A 17,273-nucleotide genomic window follows, 5' to 3' on the forward strand; every position below is an offset into this window, starting at 1 on the left:
CCGGTATGCCGACTTACCGAAAATTATTTATCGCAATTTCTGCTTCTCCACCCCAAAAACTTCTTTCTTCGGCAAATTTACCGTCTTGATAATCGATCGTCACTTCTCATTTTCCTGAACATAGATTGTTTCCTCTCATTTTGTTAAGCTTCCTTCTCAATCATCCTACATACGATCTGTTAGGTAATCCTTCAATCTTATTTTCCTTTTTGAGAACTGGCCTAGGGTTTTCTTTCGGTGATTAATTTTTATATTGATACTGGCTTTACGGATGTTTTGGTATCTTTTTCTTCATCAATTTGCTGTTCTGTTTCTAGACTTGCATAATCGCTACCCTCTTCTTGTATGGATTTATAGCCACGAGTTTGTTTCGTTTGTTTTAAACTTTTGCCAATTTTTAGGTTTCTAGGCGGTGACGATGCAAGGGGGCAGAGGTGGGAGGGATGATTTTTTTGGGTTTGGGGGTTTTCCCTCTGGATTTGGTGGATTCGGTGGATTCGGGAGGCCAGAAAGCCTAATTTCAAGCTTCTTTGGGGGGGCGAACCCCTTTGATGATCCCTTCTTTACTCGGCCATTTGGTAGCATGATGGGGCATGACCTTTTTGGTGCTGGAGGGAGTATCTTTGGAACAACCAACCGTGCCACACATGGTGGATTTCTGGAACACGAGAATTTGCCACCGAAGAGATCAGGGGGACCGATAATCAAAGAACTGACTTCAGATGATGAAGAGGAGGAAGGGGAACAAAAGACTGATTTTGAGAAAAAGGTCAACCCCAGAAAACATTTGAGGCCTGACAAGAATCCATATGTTGAGGAACCCGACGATGATGTGGAAGGTATTTATGCGGGAGATGGTGCTTGTTAATAGACTGATTTGATACCTGTACTTTGTAAAGAATCATTGGTTTTTTATTAAAAGAAATGTTTTTTAGGGAGAAAGAAGAAACAGTTGCACAACATCAATGAGTTCAACAGGTCTAATGCAAAACACCAACAAAATGGTTCTTACTTCTTTCAAAGCTCTACAGTCTCTTATGGTGGTCCTAGTGGAACTTATTACACTTCTTCTACCACAAGGAGAGCCGGTGGTGATGGAGTAAGCGAAATGACTCTCAGTTTGGAGAGTTCTTTTATGTTTTGAATGAATAATCGGATGTTTCAGTGATGTATTTTTATGTGAACACTCACAAATCATATCTTCAAACTAGGTGGTCATGGAGGAGAACAAAGAAGCTGACTTAAGCACTCGTAAAGCCAGTCACAGGATATCCAAAGGAATACATGGGAAGGTATGTCTCAAGCCATTAATCTTGAGCATAATTTCATGTTTAATTACTTTTCAAATCTACAAATACAAGCTTTATGCAGATTCTTAGATGCAACTGTAGAGAATTTGTATTCTAAGTTGGTGCTTTGGTGACAATTAACTAGGCAATTGGCATTGATCTTGCAGGGTCATTCAGTTACAAGAAATCTGAATTCTGATGGGAGGGTAGATACGGTTCAAACACTGCATAACTTGAACGAAGGTATGTCGGATGGATAAGTTTTCTCTTGACTGGCCTTTTTTTTGGCTTATTCTTTAATATTGACTTTGCATGTTATTTATATGAACTTGGTGCCAGATGAGCTTGTGAATTTTGAGGAGGATTGGAATGGTAAAGCGAGACAATACTTGCCAGAATGGAGCAGTGCATTTGCTAATGACAACATGAGTAAGCTGTTCACAAAATTAATGCATTATAGCACTTTTGAACATACTGTCTGATATTTTTCTGAAATTAGAAATTTTTTTATTTGGCAAACTGTTTAGTTCGATGCTTATCAGGAAGTTCAGAGAACCATAATACTTCCATTTGATTTTTTTTCCAATATACCTTAGTTTTGTTTTTCCCATCCTTACCTTGAAGATTTTTAATGTTACCTTGCTGATGCAATTTTTGATTAGTTTGGTTATAATTTATCTTTGTTTGGGTAATTTTTTTTTTGTTTATTATACTTTTTTTAAATTAAGCCACGGGCCATATTAAATTCTTATCTTTTCTTGTTAGATGATGAATTACTATCATATGTGGGGTAATCATCTATCTATAGTGATAGTATTGATTTCTTTATACTTATTATCAGATAGCCATAATATGACCATAGATTATCCAAAACATTAACTTGTTAAGAAGCATTATTTTTTATGGTAAAATTAGAATTTTCTATGACGGGCTTACATAATCTTGTTCTTGATTGTTTACTTTCTTCCAATCTTAGGCTATAAACTTGTTTTAGGGATCATATTGACTAGATAAAATATAAGCAAACTTTGTTTTGAAGGTTGGCATTACATAGACCATGTTTTGAGGTAGTAAGATGCAATAATTAAGCTAAGTGGATGGTGTTAATATCATTAACTTTTGTTATCTTCAATATTGTAGACGTTTTCCTATAAGGATTATATGATATGGAGCAAGTGTTAGTAATTGAGTAAATTTTTATTGACACTTGTGAGATTTGGTTACTTATTATTTTCTTCGTTTTGATTAGGGAGAGATAATAAGGTGAATCAACTAAGATTGAGCTGTTTTGATTTTCTCTATTATTTATTTGGCCTTGATTTGCATTATCTCTTCTTTAGGGGCTAACTTACACTTTGAATTGTGTCTCCTAAATGCCTACCATTTTATTTCTTGTTTATTGATGAAAGTCCAACCTCATTGACATTGTAGCGTTCATTTTTATATATTTATTTCATCATTAGTGGGTGAGGACTGTTGAAAAGTTTCTACTTTTTATGGTTGAAAGTTTTTAGAGAAGGTAGCATTGTTGAAAGCCATGGCTAACAAGCTTTTGATGATGACATTTTTCATACAGCTGAAAGTAGTTATGAAGAAAATTAAAACCCTCATGTTTCTTATAGAGGCATATTATTGTTTTTATTTAAAATTACTTTTTGGTTGATTCAACAATTTTTTTAAATATAATTAAATTATTAGAGATAGAATACCAGCTTTATTAATTTAATTAAAGAAAAATTCCAAATTCCAAATTTCAAATTACAGATGTGTTTGCAATCAAGTGTGCATGTAGCTTAAATTTTATATATGCCATTCAGAAAATGTGTAAACCCAGTTTTATTTCTTATAAACATTTGAATTATATTCTAATGATTCTTCAAAAATAAAATTATGTTTCTTTTTCATGTTACCATAATTACGATCTAAATATGTTGAAATACATTTGCAAATATATAAATCAACCATTAGGTTATAGAATACCTAATATTATATCATCATAATCATCAGGAAACCTAAAAATGATCCATTTTTTCATCTTATTATCATCCACTATTTATGAGAAAAAGCCACTTCTAAATTAAAATTTTCATGTTCTATGGTTTATCTTGTTATTTACAGGATGCAACTTTGGTTAGATGCTACTTTAGTAGGTGTATTTTGGAAGCCATTAAATTTTTTGAGCTCTATTTTCTTATTAACTTAGATCCAGGTGAAAAAAACCATGAACTTGAGACCAATTGTATGGAATATGATATTAACTTGTACATAGTTGTCAATTCTTTATTGTTTTCAAATTTGTAGCAGATACAATGATATTAGTGTTTCCGAAGTTCTATTTTTATAAACCATACATAAGCTTGCCTGGTGGAAGGAAGAAATTTGATGATCTGAATAGGCTAAGTCATGCATAGGGCTATAGCTGAGCTGAGTTGAGTATAGCATCAAGCGGACATAGCTTTGTCATATTATAAGTTCATATTCAGCTTGATTTTTTGGTCAAGCTTTCACGTATATTTGTGCATATTCAGCTTGATTAAATTTTTTATAATCATATTTGGACTAATATTAGCTTGCCTTAATTTAATGAATACTTAAATGAACTAACAGGTAAGCTAAAAATTTAAATAAATACTTAACATCTCATATAACAAAGAATTTTTGAAATCTAAGTAAGCAAACAATTTAATAGATTTGAAATTAGTATCAAACTTCTTGACACCAATTAAATAAAATAATTGTTAAATCATGAACATGGTTTCTTGAAGTCTTAAATGTGAACTGACAGGTAAGCTAAAAATTTAATAAATACTTAACATCTCATATAACAAAGAATTTTTGAAATCTATTTAATGATTACGTAAATGAACTAACAGTTAAGCTAAAATTAAATAAATACTTAACATTCTTGAAATCTAAATGCCAAACAATTTAATAGATTTGAAATTAGTATCAAATTTACTTGACTCCAATTAAATAAAATAATTGGTAAATTATGAACAAGTTTTCTTTCAGTCATATAATATAAATAAATATCAGCAAAACTTACTCATTTAAATTGAGAAATTAGAAATGGATTGCATTAAGTCAATATGTAGATTCTAATATAATAGATTTATTAATCTAATTAAATAGAAAATAGACGATAAGTATAAATACTTGGATAAGAAGCAATATGTTTATTCATTAATAATGGAATAATTATTGATGTTTAATTTAGTCTATTAAAAATATTAAAAATTTTTATTGATGTCTTGAAATGAAATATTATTAATATTATGTTTGAATTAGATCTTTTTCAAATAAAAATAAAAATAAAAATAATCTTATGAAGTACATTCTTGAATTAAAATTTTTAATATGATATTTAGGGACATTTTTGGCCCCCTTAAAAGAATTCCCCTGGCTATCATTACTACTATTGGTTGAGACACAATCTTTAAGTTGACATTTTGCACAAATTAAAATGCACTATTATATTTAAATAAGTAAAGAAAAATAATGAATTTGTTAGTTGTTATTGCATGGAATATTAATCAATTTGGATTGAATGTGTTTATGCTTGCTCGCTTGTTTTATGCTGTGGTTTATTGGATAAGGTAAAGAAGTTATGCTTTAGTAAAGCTTAATAAATAATTAGTCGATCATAATCAAGGTGTTCCGAACTTGGGGAGTAATGTAAAGGTGAAAGAATTGTGGGAAACATTCATAATACACTAAGGGAAAAGTTTTAAGTAATTTGATTTTGTGATGTATGATAATGAGATGTTATATAAGAAATTAGTTGTAAACTTTGATAATCTTTGTTTTTGGGTTGTTGCATCTCTTTATGAATATACACTATTGATTGAGACCAGTGAATGATTGTGCCTTTATGATGAACAGTCTTCTGGCAAGCTAATATCCATTTGTTGTAAAGAGCAATCTTGTAATTGAAGATTCTTTTTGGATGGATTTGCGATGACTGGCAAATTGGATGCCTTATTGATCGATATATAATTCTTAGCTTCCAATTCATATTGAAATTGATTTTGACCGACCAAGTCAGTTCAGTGGAAAGAGAATAATCTTGTGGATTGGTGACATTTGGTTGATGTTGCTTGTAAACACATTAGGTTTGGGCATGAATTGTGCTGATACTTGATGATTGGGTCAAATGAATGGATCTTTCGAATTGATCAAACAAACTCTACTTGAATTGAACTTCACATCTTAGGGCTTATTCGTGTCAATTGATACCTTTTTTTTGGTGCCTAGTGTCAAAAACATGTGCAATCTTGATTGGGTCGCCACAAGAGATTGAAGTAAGGGTTCTCATAAATTCTCCCACATTAGCACTATTATTGATTAATTATAAAACAAAGGCATGGTTATTTGCCCATGATGACTTTTATTTTGCTCTTGCATTCTTGGTGACAGATGTTGCATGGTTGAGCTTAAACTTTTGGGAAGGTTTTTAATTGGTAGTCGTGTCTTATTGGTTGGGATTCAACTGAAGTAATTTGGCTTGAATTTGAAGCGTAAAGGGCAATTCGATTGTCTTAGATTGACTGGCTTGCTATGAAAAATTAGAACGAACCAAACATATGATGAGTTTTGCTTGATTGGTTTATCCTGGTAATTCGGAGATCGAAATATTGCAATATTTAAAACGGTATTTATAGGATTTAGGGTTTGAAAAGATTATGAATCCTTACTTTATGGAGCCTTAGTTCTTGATAATACCCTCTTCTTCTTGCTGGAATTGGGTTGAACTCTGAACATGTACATTTCTTGGAGATGGCAGACTATGTGATTGGCTAACCCGATTCGGTGCATGTATTTTTATCATTTTAGCAGAATTCTGATTTTCTGAAGAGCTTCCTTATATGAGAAGATCTGATCGTTAGCTATCTGCTGTTGAATAATCAGGTTGATTTTTTTGGCATTTTTGGGCTCCTGTGTTTTGAAGTAAATCTTAAGCTTTTCATTGGGCGTTGGATGCGTAAGAATAACATCATGATTTGCCTTCTACATTCATCAAACGAATTTAACTTCCTCGGGACAGCCTAGAGAACCATCTTCAAGCTGTTATCTTGAGCGTTTTGAGAAATACTGGACGCTTGACACTTAACATTTGAAACTCTATGGGACACTAGTGTCCATTAAATGACCATCATGATCAATGCTAACCTAATTGATGTGGATATTTAGGAAGCTAGAATTTATTAGGTGAATATTCTGTTAGAATTTCAAGTGGGCGGTAGTAACAGATCTAGATCTAATTGTTTGAATTTTGGTTAGATTCATAAGATTATCTTCTCATAACTTATTATTTATTTATTTATTTTGACAAGGTATTTGTTTGGATGTGTTGTTTGATTTCCTGATATGTTTTGGGAATTGTTGTGCCACCTGCCTTTTTTTATCGTTGAAGTGCTTAGGAGTATATTATGTGACAATATAATATTATGGAGGGTTGTAAATAAATTTAATTGAATTGCAATTTGATCAGGTTTGTTGTATGGACTATAATATTGGGTTTTTAGAATGGTAATGATGATCAACTTGAGCATAAAAAAAAGATATTATTGAGAAAGACGTGTGACAAATTTACCAATGGTAAATTGTTGAATGATTATAGAAGAAGGGTCTTGGAAGAAGAATCGATTGAAGATTAACATAGTGATTAATAAAGAGTCATTAAAAAGGATTTATATATGATAAGGTTTAGCACGTAACAAGACTCAATATTAGCAGCGAAAATGAAGTTCTATGGTCTACCTCGTATAGTTTGGATATGACTAATGATGATGATAAATCATGCCAAAAACTACTGAACAAAATATAAAGTATGCATAATATGATGAATATTATAGGATGAAATTCTTCCATTTTATACATCTAATTATTTGTGAGAGAGTGAATTATTCATAGCTTTAGCATCTGAGAAAGCGTGCTGGACAATTTTCTCAGTTGAAGCATTCAAACTCTCTACAATTTTGCATGTTTGATGACTGGATTTCTGTGTTAAAATGAAATCTAAATTCTCTTCTCCATCTTAAAAATCTTCTCTAGAAAAAACTATAAATAATGTGATGGCTAAATATTTTTGGAAGGAATAGAATGATAGATTACCATTTCAACAGAAGGACATTTCGATAATTAAAGAATGTAGGAATTCAAGATGATGATAGTTATAGGGATGTCAATCTTGGGTTATACCATGACGTGATGGTGGGATTTGAGGATCATGAGATTAAAATATAATCAAGGAATCAATTTGATTTTCTGCAAGAAGAATTATTTGGTTCATAGTTTTCTTTCCATGAAAATTAATTTGAATATATAAGAGAAAGCAATTTTTTTTTTTTCACTGATCTTGAAGAGTTCTATGATCAACAAGAATTTATTTGATGCTATTGAAATAGGAAATTGTTTTTTTATTCTATAATTTATTGGAAAATATTGAAAAAAAAGTTGTTAAATATATGAAAGATTGGTCTTTTTATTGGTAAAATCTTGTAGAAAAAAGATGAAAATTCATGCATTTTACGCTTCTAAGTGTCTATGAAAGAATAAATATTCTAAGGCCTCGTACTCATGAGAACTTTTGCAGGGCACTATTTCTAGTTACAATATTGTATCTATTTCAGGTTGAAATATTTTATAAATTTTAAAATTGTACTAGCTTGATGGGATAGATTTCTAGAGGGGAAAGATTTCTAAGCTCTCTTTTCCATTTTCATAATCATCTCAAGAAAGAAGTATCAACAAATTGAGGGAGAAATATTTTTAGTAGGAATGCACTGGTAGATTTTTTTTATAATGACCAAAGAATATTTTTGTATCAGTAGTTAAAAAAAAGGGAGATGTTCATTATTATGATAGCTATAGGGGAATCATCTTTGAGACTTGAGTTTTATAATGAATTTATGGGAGAATGTAATGGTATTGAGCTTAACAAAAAACAAAGAATTAATTTTATTTTATGTGGGATGAATATTGTAAGTGGTTTTATATCCTGAAAAGGTACGTGATTCATAAGAATTTATTTGATGTATATAAATGAAAAAAAAAATTATGGAAATGTACATATATACCACACAATTCTTATGTATTTATCTTACACCCAAAGTTTGATATTTAAACTTGTAACACCTTGGTGTCATAAACATATGCATGAAAGATTGTATTTCACATTTCAAAAAATTGTGATGATGGTATTTTTGATGTGATTTGAGTGGTATGTTGGTAAATATGAATGTTTAAGTGTTTTAGATATGTAATTACATCAGACTTGTGTGGTATGTATGTAAATGCCCCAAAAAATTTTTAAAGGCAATGTTAAATTTATGAATTATTTTATGGAATATTGACTAGCTCTTAAGAGTTAGTATTTACAGAATTCTAATTTATAACAGGATTATATCAAATATCCATATTGCATCTTTTATTTATTTTTTGTTGATAATGGAAAATCTCAAAAAAAGGTATCAAGTGGAGATATCTTTGTGTTCACTATTATTACATGGCATAGATCTAACTGGTTTAAAATAAGTGAAACTTAGAACGACATAAAAAAAATATTTATTAGATTTAACAGGAAAAAGCTAGGTATGTGATATGAAATTTATGTATACTTTGATGTGAAATTGTAATTATGAGATAATATTGCTAGAACATAAGTGATTTCTAGGTGTACTGGATTCAAATAATTGATATATTATTTTCAAGAGTGATGATATAAATAAAAATATAAATTTTAGAGTAGGGTGATCTAATTATTGAAGTATTTCAATATTTTTTGACACGAGAATACCATGGAAATTCTTGTTTTAATTTTATAATGCTAGTATTAGACTAGTTTTGTTATGCGAACGAGTGTTTCAGGATATGCAATTCCCTTACAGCCAGTTTGAGGATAATGAACATGTAATTCTTAAGAAAATATAGGGCAAAACTAGAAAGGATTGTTGGAAAAAATGGTTGGAAAGATAGTTGACTTTGATTTATGAAGGATTTTGAAATGAGATGTATGTTTTTTATAGATAACATGGTTTGTTAGATATTTGATGAAAGAAATGGATAATTGGAATTATAATTAAGATGTTTAAAAGATAAATGATGTAGGACTAGTAGCTTAAACATTGATTATATGATAATGTGTAATATTAGCCATTATACATTAATATTGTTTAAAAATAAAGCGATGCTTGTGTGTGAATATTCTTAAATAATTTGGATGTATTATTCAAAAGAATGAGGATATAATTCTAGAGCTGATGTTGAAAAAAGGTAATGGAAAAGTGCCTCAGAAGCGTATTGTGATGCAAGATAATAGTATGGAGACTTGCATGTAAATTTTATATTATAGTAATTAGGCCAAGTATACTGTATGGTGGACTCAAGTCTTTGGTGATAAAATAATCATTGTTGGCCAAATTTGCTGTGGCAAAAATGTGATTGTTAGGATGGATGGATGGATGGATGGAAGGAAAAAAATTTTTAGAGGATAGATTGTGAAATGGTTACAGAACATAGAAAACTTCTAAAGAGTTAAGTGAGGGGGGATTTTTTGTGGAGAAGTGCTTTATGGATCTATTATATGTCCAGTATGTTATGATTACTTACGAACAAATTTTATAAAGTTGAAATAATATACAATATTTTATATGAAACCAAGTTTTAGGTAGTTAAATAGTCAAGGATGTTCGCGTTGAGCATATTATAAAAGCGAGTGTTTAGATGGACGCGATAAAATTAGGAATGATAGATTTTGGAATGATTATAAAATACGAAGAAATGTCTTCCAAGGAAAGCATAGGCTGTGGAGAACTACCTTGGATTTTGGAGTGTATTATTTCACATAAATTTTCTTAAATTGTGACCAGGCCAAGTATGAAAATATAATAATAGGCAATTTGAGCTCAACAGAGATGAGATTATTAAGATTAATGTATAGTAAAACTGGAAAGGATTGGTGGAAAAATTGATTGGAAAGTTAGGTGACTTGGATTTACTCAGGATTTTGGATTGAGATGTAATAGATAATATGGTTTTAATCATTTATGCATTTGATGAAAAAAATGTTTAATTAGAATAATAGATGGAAATGTCTTGAGAACTAGTAGATAAAAGATTGATATTTGATATTGTGTATATTATCCCATTATAAATCAATTTTATTAAAAGATAAAGTGATTTATGTGTGAATAGTTTTAAGTAATTTGGATTTTTTTCTTAAAAGAACGAGGGTGCACATTAAAGGCATGTTTTAAGAGTTAATGTTGGGTAGTTTTAATGGAGAAAAGCCTGGGCTAAGTATAGTGTGTGGACTCAAGTAGTTGCCAATAAAATAATCTTCGTTGGGCCAAATTATGTTGGGCAAAAATTGTGATTATCAAGATGAATGGATGGCAAAATTTTAGAGGACAGTTTGTGAAATGATTATAAAAGTATAAAATCTTCCAAGGAGTTACAAACGGGAGGATTGTTTGGGGAGAGGTGCATTTTGAATCAATTTTATGGTGAGAGTTTTATGTCTATTTACAAACAAATTTAATAAAAGTGCAATTATGTTAGGTATGTTATATCCCTTGTTTCAGGTGGTTAAGAAGTCATTTTTGTCCATGTCGAGCATAATATAAAGCCAATGTTCAAATGCATGTGATACGATTAGAATGATTGATTGAGGAATGATTTTAGAATATGGAGAAATGCCTACCTAGTGTATTAGAAAGGATAGTTTGAGAAGAATTGAGAAGAGCTACCTCTGAAGCATATTATGGGACGAGAATAAAATGGAGATTGTCACATAAATTTTATTAAATTGCACTTGGAGTATGGGACATAGAAAAACTTCTTGGGAGTTACAAAAGGCAGGATTTATTGGGGAGATGTGTTTCTTATATGGCGAGAATTTATGGCTACTTGCGGACAAACTTTATAAAATTGTAATTATTTTAGGTATGTTATATGGAACAAATTTTACTCCAGTTATGTTAGGTATATGTAACATGGACTTTTGTTTTAGGTGATTAAAAGGTCAATGATATTCAAGTTGAGCATAGTATAAAAGCTAATGTTCAAATGGATGTGATAAGGTAAGGAATGATAGATTTTGTAATGGTTATGGAATATGGAGAAGTGCCTACCGAGTATATTAGGAAGGATAGACTGTCGAGAACTGCCTTTGGAGTATATTATGGGACGTGAATATCATGGAGATTTTTACATAAATTTCATTAAATTGCAATGAGATTATAGAACATCAAAAAAATTTTTAGTTACAGAGGGGAGGATTGTTTGGGGAGAAGTGCTTCATGAATCTGTTATATGACGAGAAATTTGTGGCTAATTGCAAACAAATTTAATAAAATTGTAATTATGTTAGGTATGTTAATGGACCCAAGTTCCAAGATTTAAAATTCATTGTGTCTATGTTGAGCATAATATAAAAGCTAATGTTCAAATGAAGTGATAAGATTATGAATGATTGATTATAGGAAGATTATAGAATATGAGGAAATGCCTACGTGTGCATCTTGAATGATATGTTGTGGAGAACTACCTTTGGAGCATATCATGGGACAAGAGTTTGTCATGGAGATTTTCACATAAATTTTATTAAATTGCTGTTTGGCCATGGTATATGGACCTGAGTTTTGCGATGGTAAAATTCAGTGACAGTCAATTGGAGTGAAGTGGATATGAAAATGCTTAAATTGTTGCCACAAAAAGATTATGGAATGATTACAGTAGAAAGATAATGACAGTAGCATTTATGAAAAATTAATGTAGTGGAGAATAAATTTGGATGGCTTGAAAAAATCATAGATATCTATACTGATTTGATAAATAATATTTAAAAAACAAGATGACTTGTGAGTTTTAGTGACCAACTAGAGACCAAGAGGTGGAGGTAGTGTGAAGTGATCGTGTTAGAAGCATTATTGGAATGAAACATGTGAGCAATAAACTACTAGAATCAACAATAAGAATCAATGAGAGGCACACAAGTAAATTGACAGGTGAGAGAGCATGCAGAGAAAACTTAAGAAGTAATTAGATGCTATGGGATGGAACATATAATCAATAAATAATGACTCATTGACTATTCTAAATAGCAGGGAAAAGTGAGTGTTTATGCTTAATTACTGCGACAAATGCTGTACCAAATCCTGAATATTAAGGTTCGTTTTTGTTTTTATTCTAGAGCCAGCTGTGCAATGTTGTGTTGCACACGGTGAAGCATTTGCAAAATGTGTGCTCTGCTTCGAGTCATTTTGGTATTAATATTTAAGAAACAGTTCAAGATTATGGTAGTTATACTGGGATCACTCTTGAGTTATATATTGAAATTATGGAAGAATGTAATTAATCATAAGCTTAAAAATAAGTTGTTGATCAAGAATCAAATTGATATTATGCTTGAAGTTTGATCTAATTGGTATTTTGTTTTCATGTAAATTAATTTGTATATAAAGAAATGATATTTATATGATCTTTTTTTATTTTGAGACGGTATATGATCCGCAGGAATTTATTTGATGCACATGAGAGGAAGAAATTTTAAATGTATGTTTTAGTCTATGAATGATTACTTGATGGAGAATTGACTCGTCATTGTTGTGGAGTGTTACAGCAAAACAACATTACCTGTCTATCTTTTTTGTTGATTATGTTAATGCTTTTTAAGTGATATAATACGATGTGCTTCAATATCAAGATAATGTACAATTGGTTCAAGGAATTGATATAGTATTTAGTTGAATAATGATTTAAATAAGGATATAAACTTTAAAGTTGGGGGATTGAAATACAATGTGCCTCAATATTAATTGGGAGTCTGAAAAATCATGAAAAGTTTTAGGTATTTTTTTTTTAAGATTATTATTAGACTAATTATTTGATGTGAATTTGAGTGTTGAAGGATTACCAACTCTCACTTTCAGCCAATCTCACTGTATTGGAAATGAGATTGTTAAAATAAATATATGACAAAATTGGGAAAGATAGGATGTAAAAAATGATTGGAAAGTTTGGTGAATTGGCCATACAATGGACATTGGAAATGGGTCGACTTGTATATTTTTTTAGATGACGGCTCTGGTTAGTTAAATATCTAGTTAAATAAATGGAAAATTAGAATGGCAGTGTTTAGAAGAAAAAAATGATAATAAGTTAAATGTCAAACGACATCAATTGATATTATTATGAGATAAAACAACGCTTATGTGTAAATGATTTTAAATAATTCTAGATGTATCATTCGAAAGAATGAGAATGCAAATGAGATGTGCCCAAGGAGTATAGTATGTTACTCGAAATTAATATGAAGACTTAAATTTAATATTTGTAAAATTGCTATTAGTAGGGTTGTAAACGAGCCGAGACTCGACTTGTGTTCGGGTCGTTCGAATTTGGTAGTGTTCGAAATTGGCTCGTGTTCGAAATTGCTCGTAAACAGTGTATTCGTGTTCGACTCGATTTTCTTATTTGTGTTAGTGTTCGGCTTGAAATTGACTCGTTAGAATAAAAAAAAAAATTATAATAATTATATTTTTAAATAAAATTAAAGTAATAATTTTGTATAAGAAAAATTGTTTGCATTAATATTTTTATTTCTAACCATAAAACATTGATTAATTAAAAAAAATTAAAGAATAAATTTGATACTAAACTTTACACAATAAGAATATCAATATTTGTTTGTCAAATAAATATATCACTTCAAAATTTTACTTCCCTTTTAAAAAATAAATTTATTACAAATTTATAATTTACAAACTAACAAGAGTACTAATATACTCTCAAATAAAAATCAAAACATAAAAAATAATTAAATTGCACATTTACATTTATAAAATTACACTTACACTGTTATACATACACTTATGACGTATGTACAACTAAAAAAATAAAAAAAACACATTAAAATTAAACTTTATGACTTTGTACTCATTTCTTGATTTTTATGTTTGAAGATCTAATGAGTAGTGATTAGTGAATGATGATGAGCCGATAACGTTCTTGTATCTGCAATTCTTACGTATTAGGAAAAAATAACTAGAAACCAAAATAAAAGATAAGATATAATTATTAAATGAGTCTTAGATTATATTTTATGAACTCATTTCATCACTTTCATGTAACTCAACTATCCGGTTGCATAATTATGTGCTTTCCAAGCATATTGAAATTGAAGTTAATATCTAAGACATCAATTTAAATTTCAGACAAACTATTGTAATCCTCCATTATAGTTTGCATAGGTGTTGCCTTTCAAAGTGTAAGAGTAAGAATAATAATCTCAGACAACTTTTTTTATTCTTATCTTCAAATGCTTGCAAACACGTATGCCATACCAATAATCAATAATGAGATTTTGTAATCATCATAGCCTATAATAACATCTTAACCAAAAATAAAAGAAAAACAAGAAATAATAGTGGAAATCTAATGAACCAACAGAGTCTCAGAGCAAACCAAACCATTGCACAAGTCCCAAAGAAGGTACAAAACAGATTGTTTCATAAAATATAAACAAGGAGCAATTTAAATAATATGGCAACATAAAATATAAACAAGGAGCAATTCAAATAAGATGGCAACATAAATAACCAACCAATAAGGAGTCTTTGATTTTCAGCAAGACACTGCTGCAAAGTTAGCTAAGTTATTCTTTCTTAGGCATTTGGAACTGTAAAGGACAAATAATCAAGGAACTCAATACATCAATTATTTATTTATGGCAGCTTTTCAAACAATATAAAAGCAACAAGATAGTTTTTCATTAATCTAAATTGATGAATCATGTAATCCAATAATGCAGCATTATAATTAAAAAGAATAAAAAAAATACAACCATAATCATTAATTAACTCACAAAAGCTATGATTTGAGAGAGGCCGCTTATCAAGTAAATGATTTTGGTCATCCAAACATGTTAAAAGGCTCTTTATTTGTTGTCAAGTTCCTCTCATTCTTGACTACAGATACTTCACGAAATTTCACAAAAAAGTTTTATTCTCAGCAACAAGATCCTTTTCACAACTGATAAAATATAATGTAAAGGTGAATCACAAATCTTCTCATACCATGTTACCAATAACCTTCTGCAGAAACCGTTTGCAGAAACCTAATAACCTAATCGTCTCATACCATGTTACCAAAAGTAGGAGGCTTACTTATAACAATAATTTAAGAGGATTTTAGATGAGAAGTGTTAAGTTTTTTTTTCATCTTCTTTCTCTTCATTTTAACTTTCTTTATGCTCGGCATGAGGGAAAGAAAAAGGAATTTAAGATGTCCTTGAAATTTATTTTTTCTTCATTTGAAATCGGGTGATTTCCAAATCTTGTGCTATGCTTTCTTTTGCTACGCTTGCCATTACTGCTCTTGCTTTCACTCACCATCCGTGCCAGTGATCTCACTCTCCCTACCCTCACCTAATTGCACGGAATTCAAGCTACTCTTTGTGTACCCTCTCTCACTGGGGCCACCGTAATGTGTTTGCTACCATGTTAAGTTCTTGCTCATTCATCAATCACCCTATTTTTTGTATTTCAATGCATTTGAATGTTGTTCCCACAAACATATAAATATTTTAATAAATTCAATTTCTATCCAACCAAACAATTGCATTTCTAAAACTTATGCATTTTAGAAGCATCCAACCAATCATCCCCTATCAACAAATTTTATTGCTTTAATTATCATGGGAGAATGTTTTAGTTATCATTGGAGAATGCAATTTATCATAAGCTTAAAAATAATGTTGATAATATAAAATCAATTTGCTTTTATGCTTTATGAATAATCTTGCTCGTGATTGTTTTTCTGTTGAAATTAATTTGAAAACGAAAACAATTGCATTAGGATGGGTCTCAAAGTTATTGGATTTATTTTTTATATGGGTGCAATGCATGGGGAGTTAATCAAAATCTCTACCGCACTAATCTCTAATCAAATCCAATGCTTTGCAACTCTACGTAACCAAAATTTTAGTCTGGATATCTAATCCAATTTTTTATTTGAAATTATGTATTATTGAAATGATGTTATTGTTTTCATTCCTTTAATGGTATATATTATCAACAAGATTTTTTTATTTGATGTCCAAGTATATGCTGAATACAAAAAAGGATTGAATGTATGATGAAACATTGGCTAATATTTCTTTTCGATACATCTCTCAATAATCTAGGGATTTATGAGCGCGACAGACAGAAATTGGAACCATCACATAGACTGGCGCTTCCTTCCATTCCACAGGCACCAATGGCACCGAGGCAAAGCTCTTGGCCTAACGTAGGTGGAGGAGAAGAAGGGCAGTCATCTCGCAAAATGACTTCGCCTTCGCCGGCGCTTCTGAAGCCGCTCTACTCATCAGGGAGAATGCAGTCCCAAGCAAGGCCTAATCCATATGATAGGAGGTTCCAGTGAGGAGAGTTTTCTAACCCAAAACTCAAAATCAGCTGTGAACAGCATTGATTTGTTAGACAGTCTGGATGAGCATCCGACATCTTATTATCCTTTGAAGATTGGTTAATCTTACAACTTGTATGCTGTACTATTGGCAAATTTATATTACTTGGTCTGCATTTCAAACTTACGAGATTTCTTCACCTGGTTCTCTCTCTCCCTTTATGCACAGGATATTAGTTTCAGATTGTGGTTGTTCCGATTTAGTTTCAGTGGCGTATGAGATTCTCCATTTTAACAAAAGAATTGTGCTGCTCATTTTTATCTCTCTCAGATGATTCTGAACTGGTTTAAAGCTGTAACTGAGCGACTCATGAGTGGGCTAGGGCTCTCCTTGATAAGTAGCTTGTAAGTTGAGTTCAATGAACTAATAAGTTAAACTTAAGCTTGAGCCAACTCAAGACTCGTTAGTTTGCTAGCCCTAATATGAAATGTACTAAATATGTTAAGATTTAAGATTTTATTTTTAAATATTAAAATTGTTTAAAAGTATTATATTTTATAACAAGTGCTTTTTTT

The 17,273-nt window shown here is 30.6% G+C and overlaps 1 protein-coding gene across 1 annotated transcript; it reads left to right on the plus strand.

The window, feature by feature from the left end:
• The first annotated feature begins 57 nt into the window (after window positions 1-57).
• Window positions 58-16,884, plus strand: LOC110026431. The gene is made up of 7 exons (XM_020727365.1): window positions 58-183; window positions 402-839; window positions 936-1,099; window positions 1,212-1,292; window positions 1,457-1,532; window positions 1,629-1,718; window positions 16,477-16,884. Exons 2-7 carry the CDS (start codon window positions 419-421, stop codon window positions 16,713-16,715), a joined length of 1,071 nt encoding a protein of 356 aa, XP_020583024.1. The 5' UTR covers window positions 58-183; window positions 402-418; the 3' UTR covers window positions 16,716-16,884.
• The last annotated feature ends 389 nt before the right edge of the window (window positions 16,885-17,273 follow it).

This window comes from Phalaenopsis equestris, unplaced genomic scaffold (assembly GCF_001263595.1).
Source record: "Phalaenopsis equestris unplaced genomic scaffold, ASM126359v1 Scaffold000002, whole genome shotgun sequence".
Classification (NCBI taxonomy): domain Eukaryota; kingdom Viridiplantae; phylum Streptophyta; class Magnoliopsida; order Asparagales; family Orchidaceae; genus Phalaenopsis; species Phalaenopsis equestris.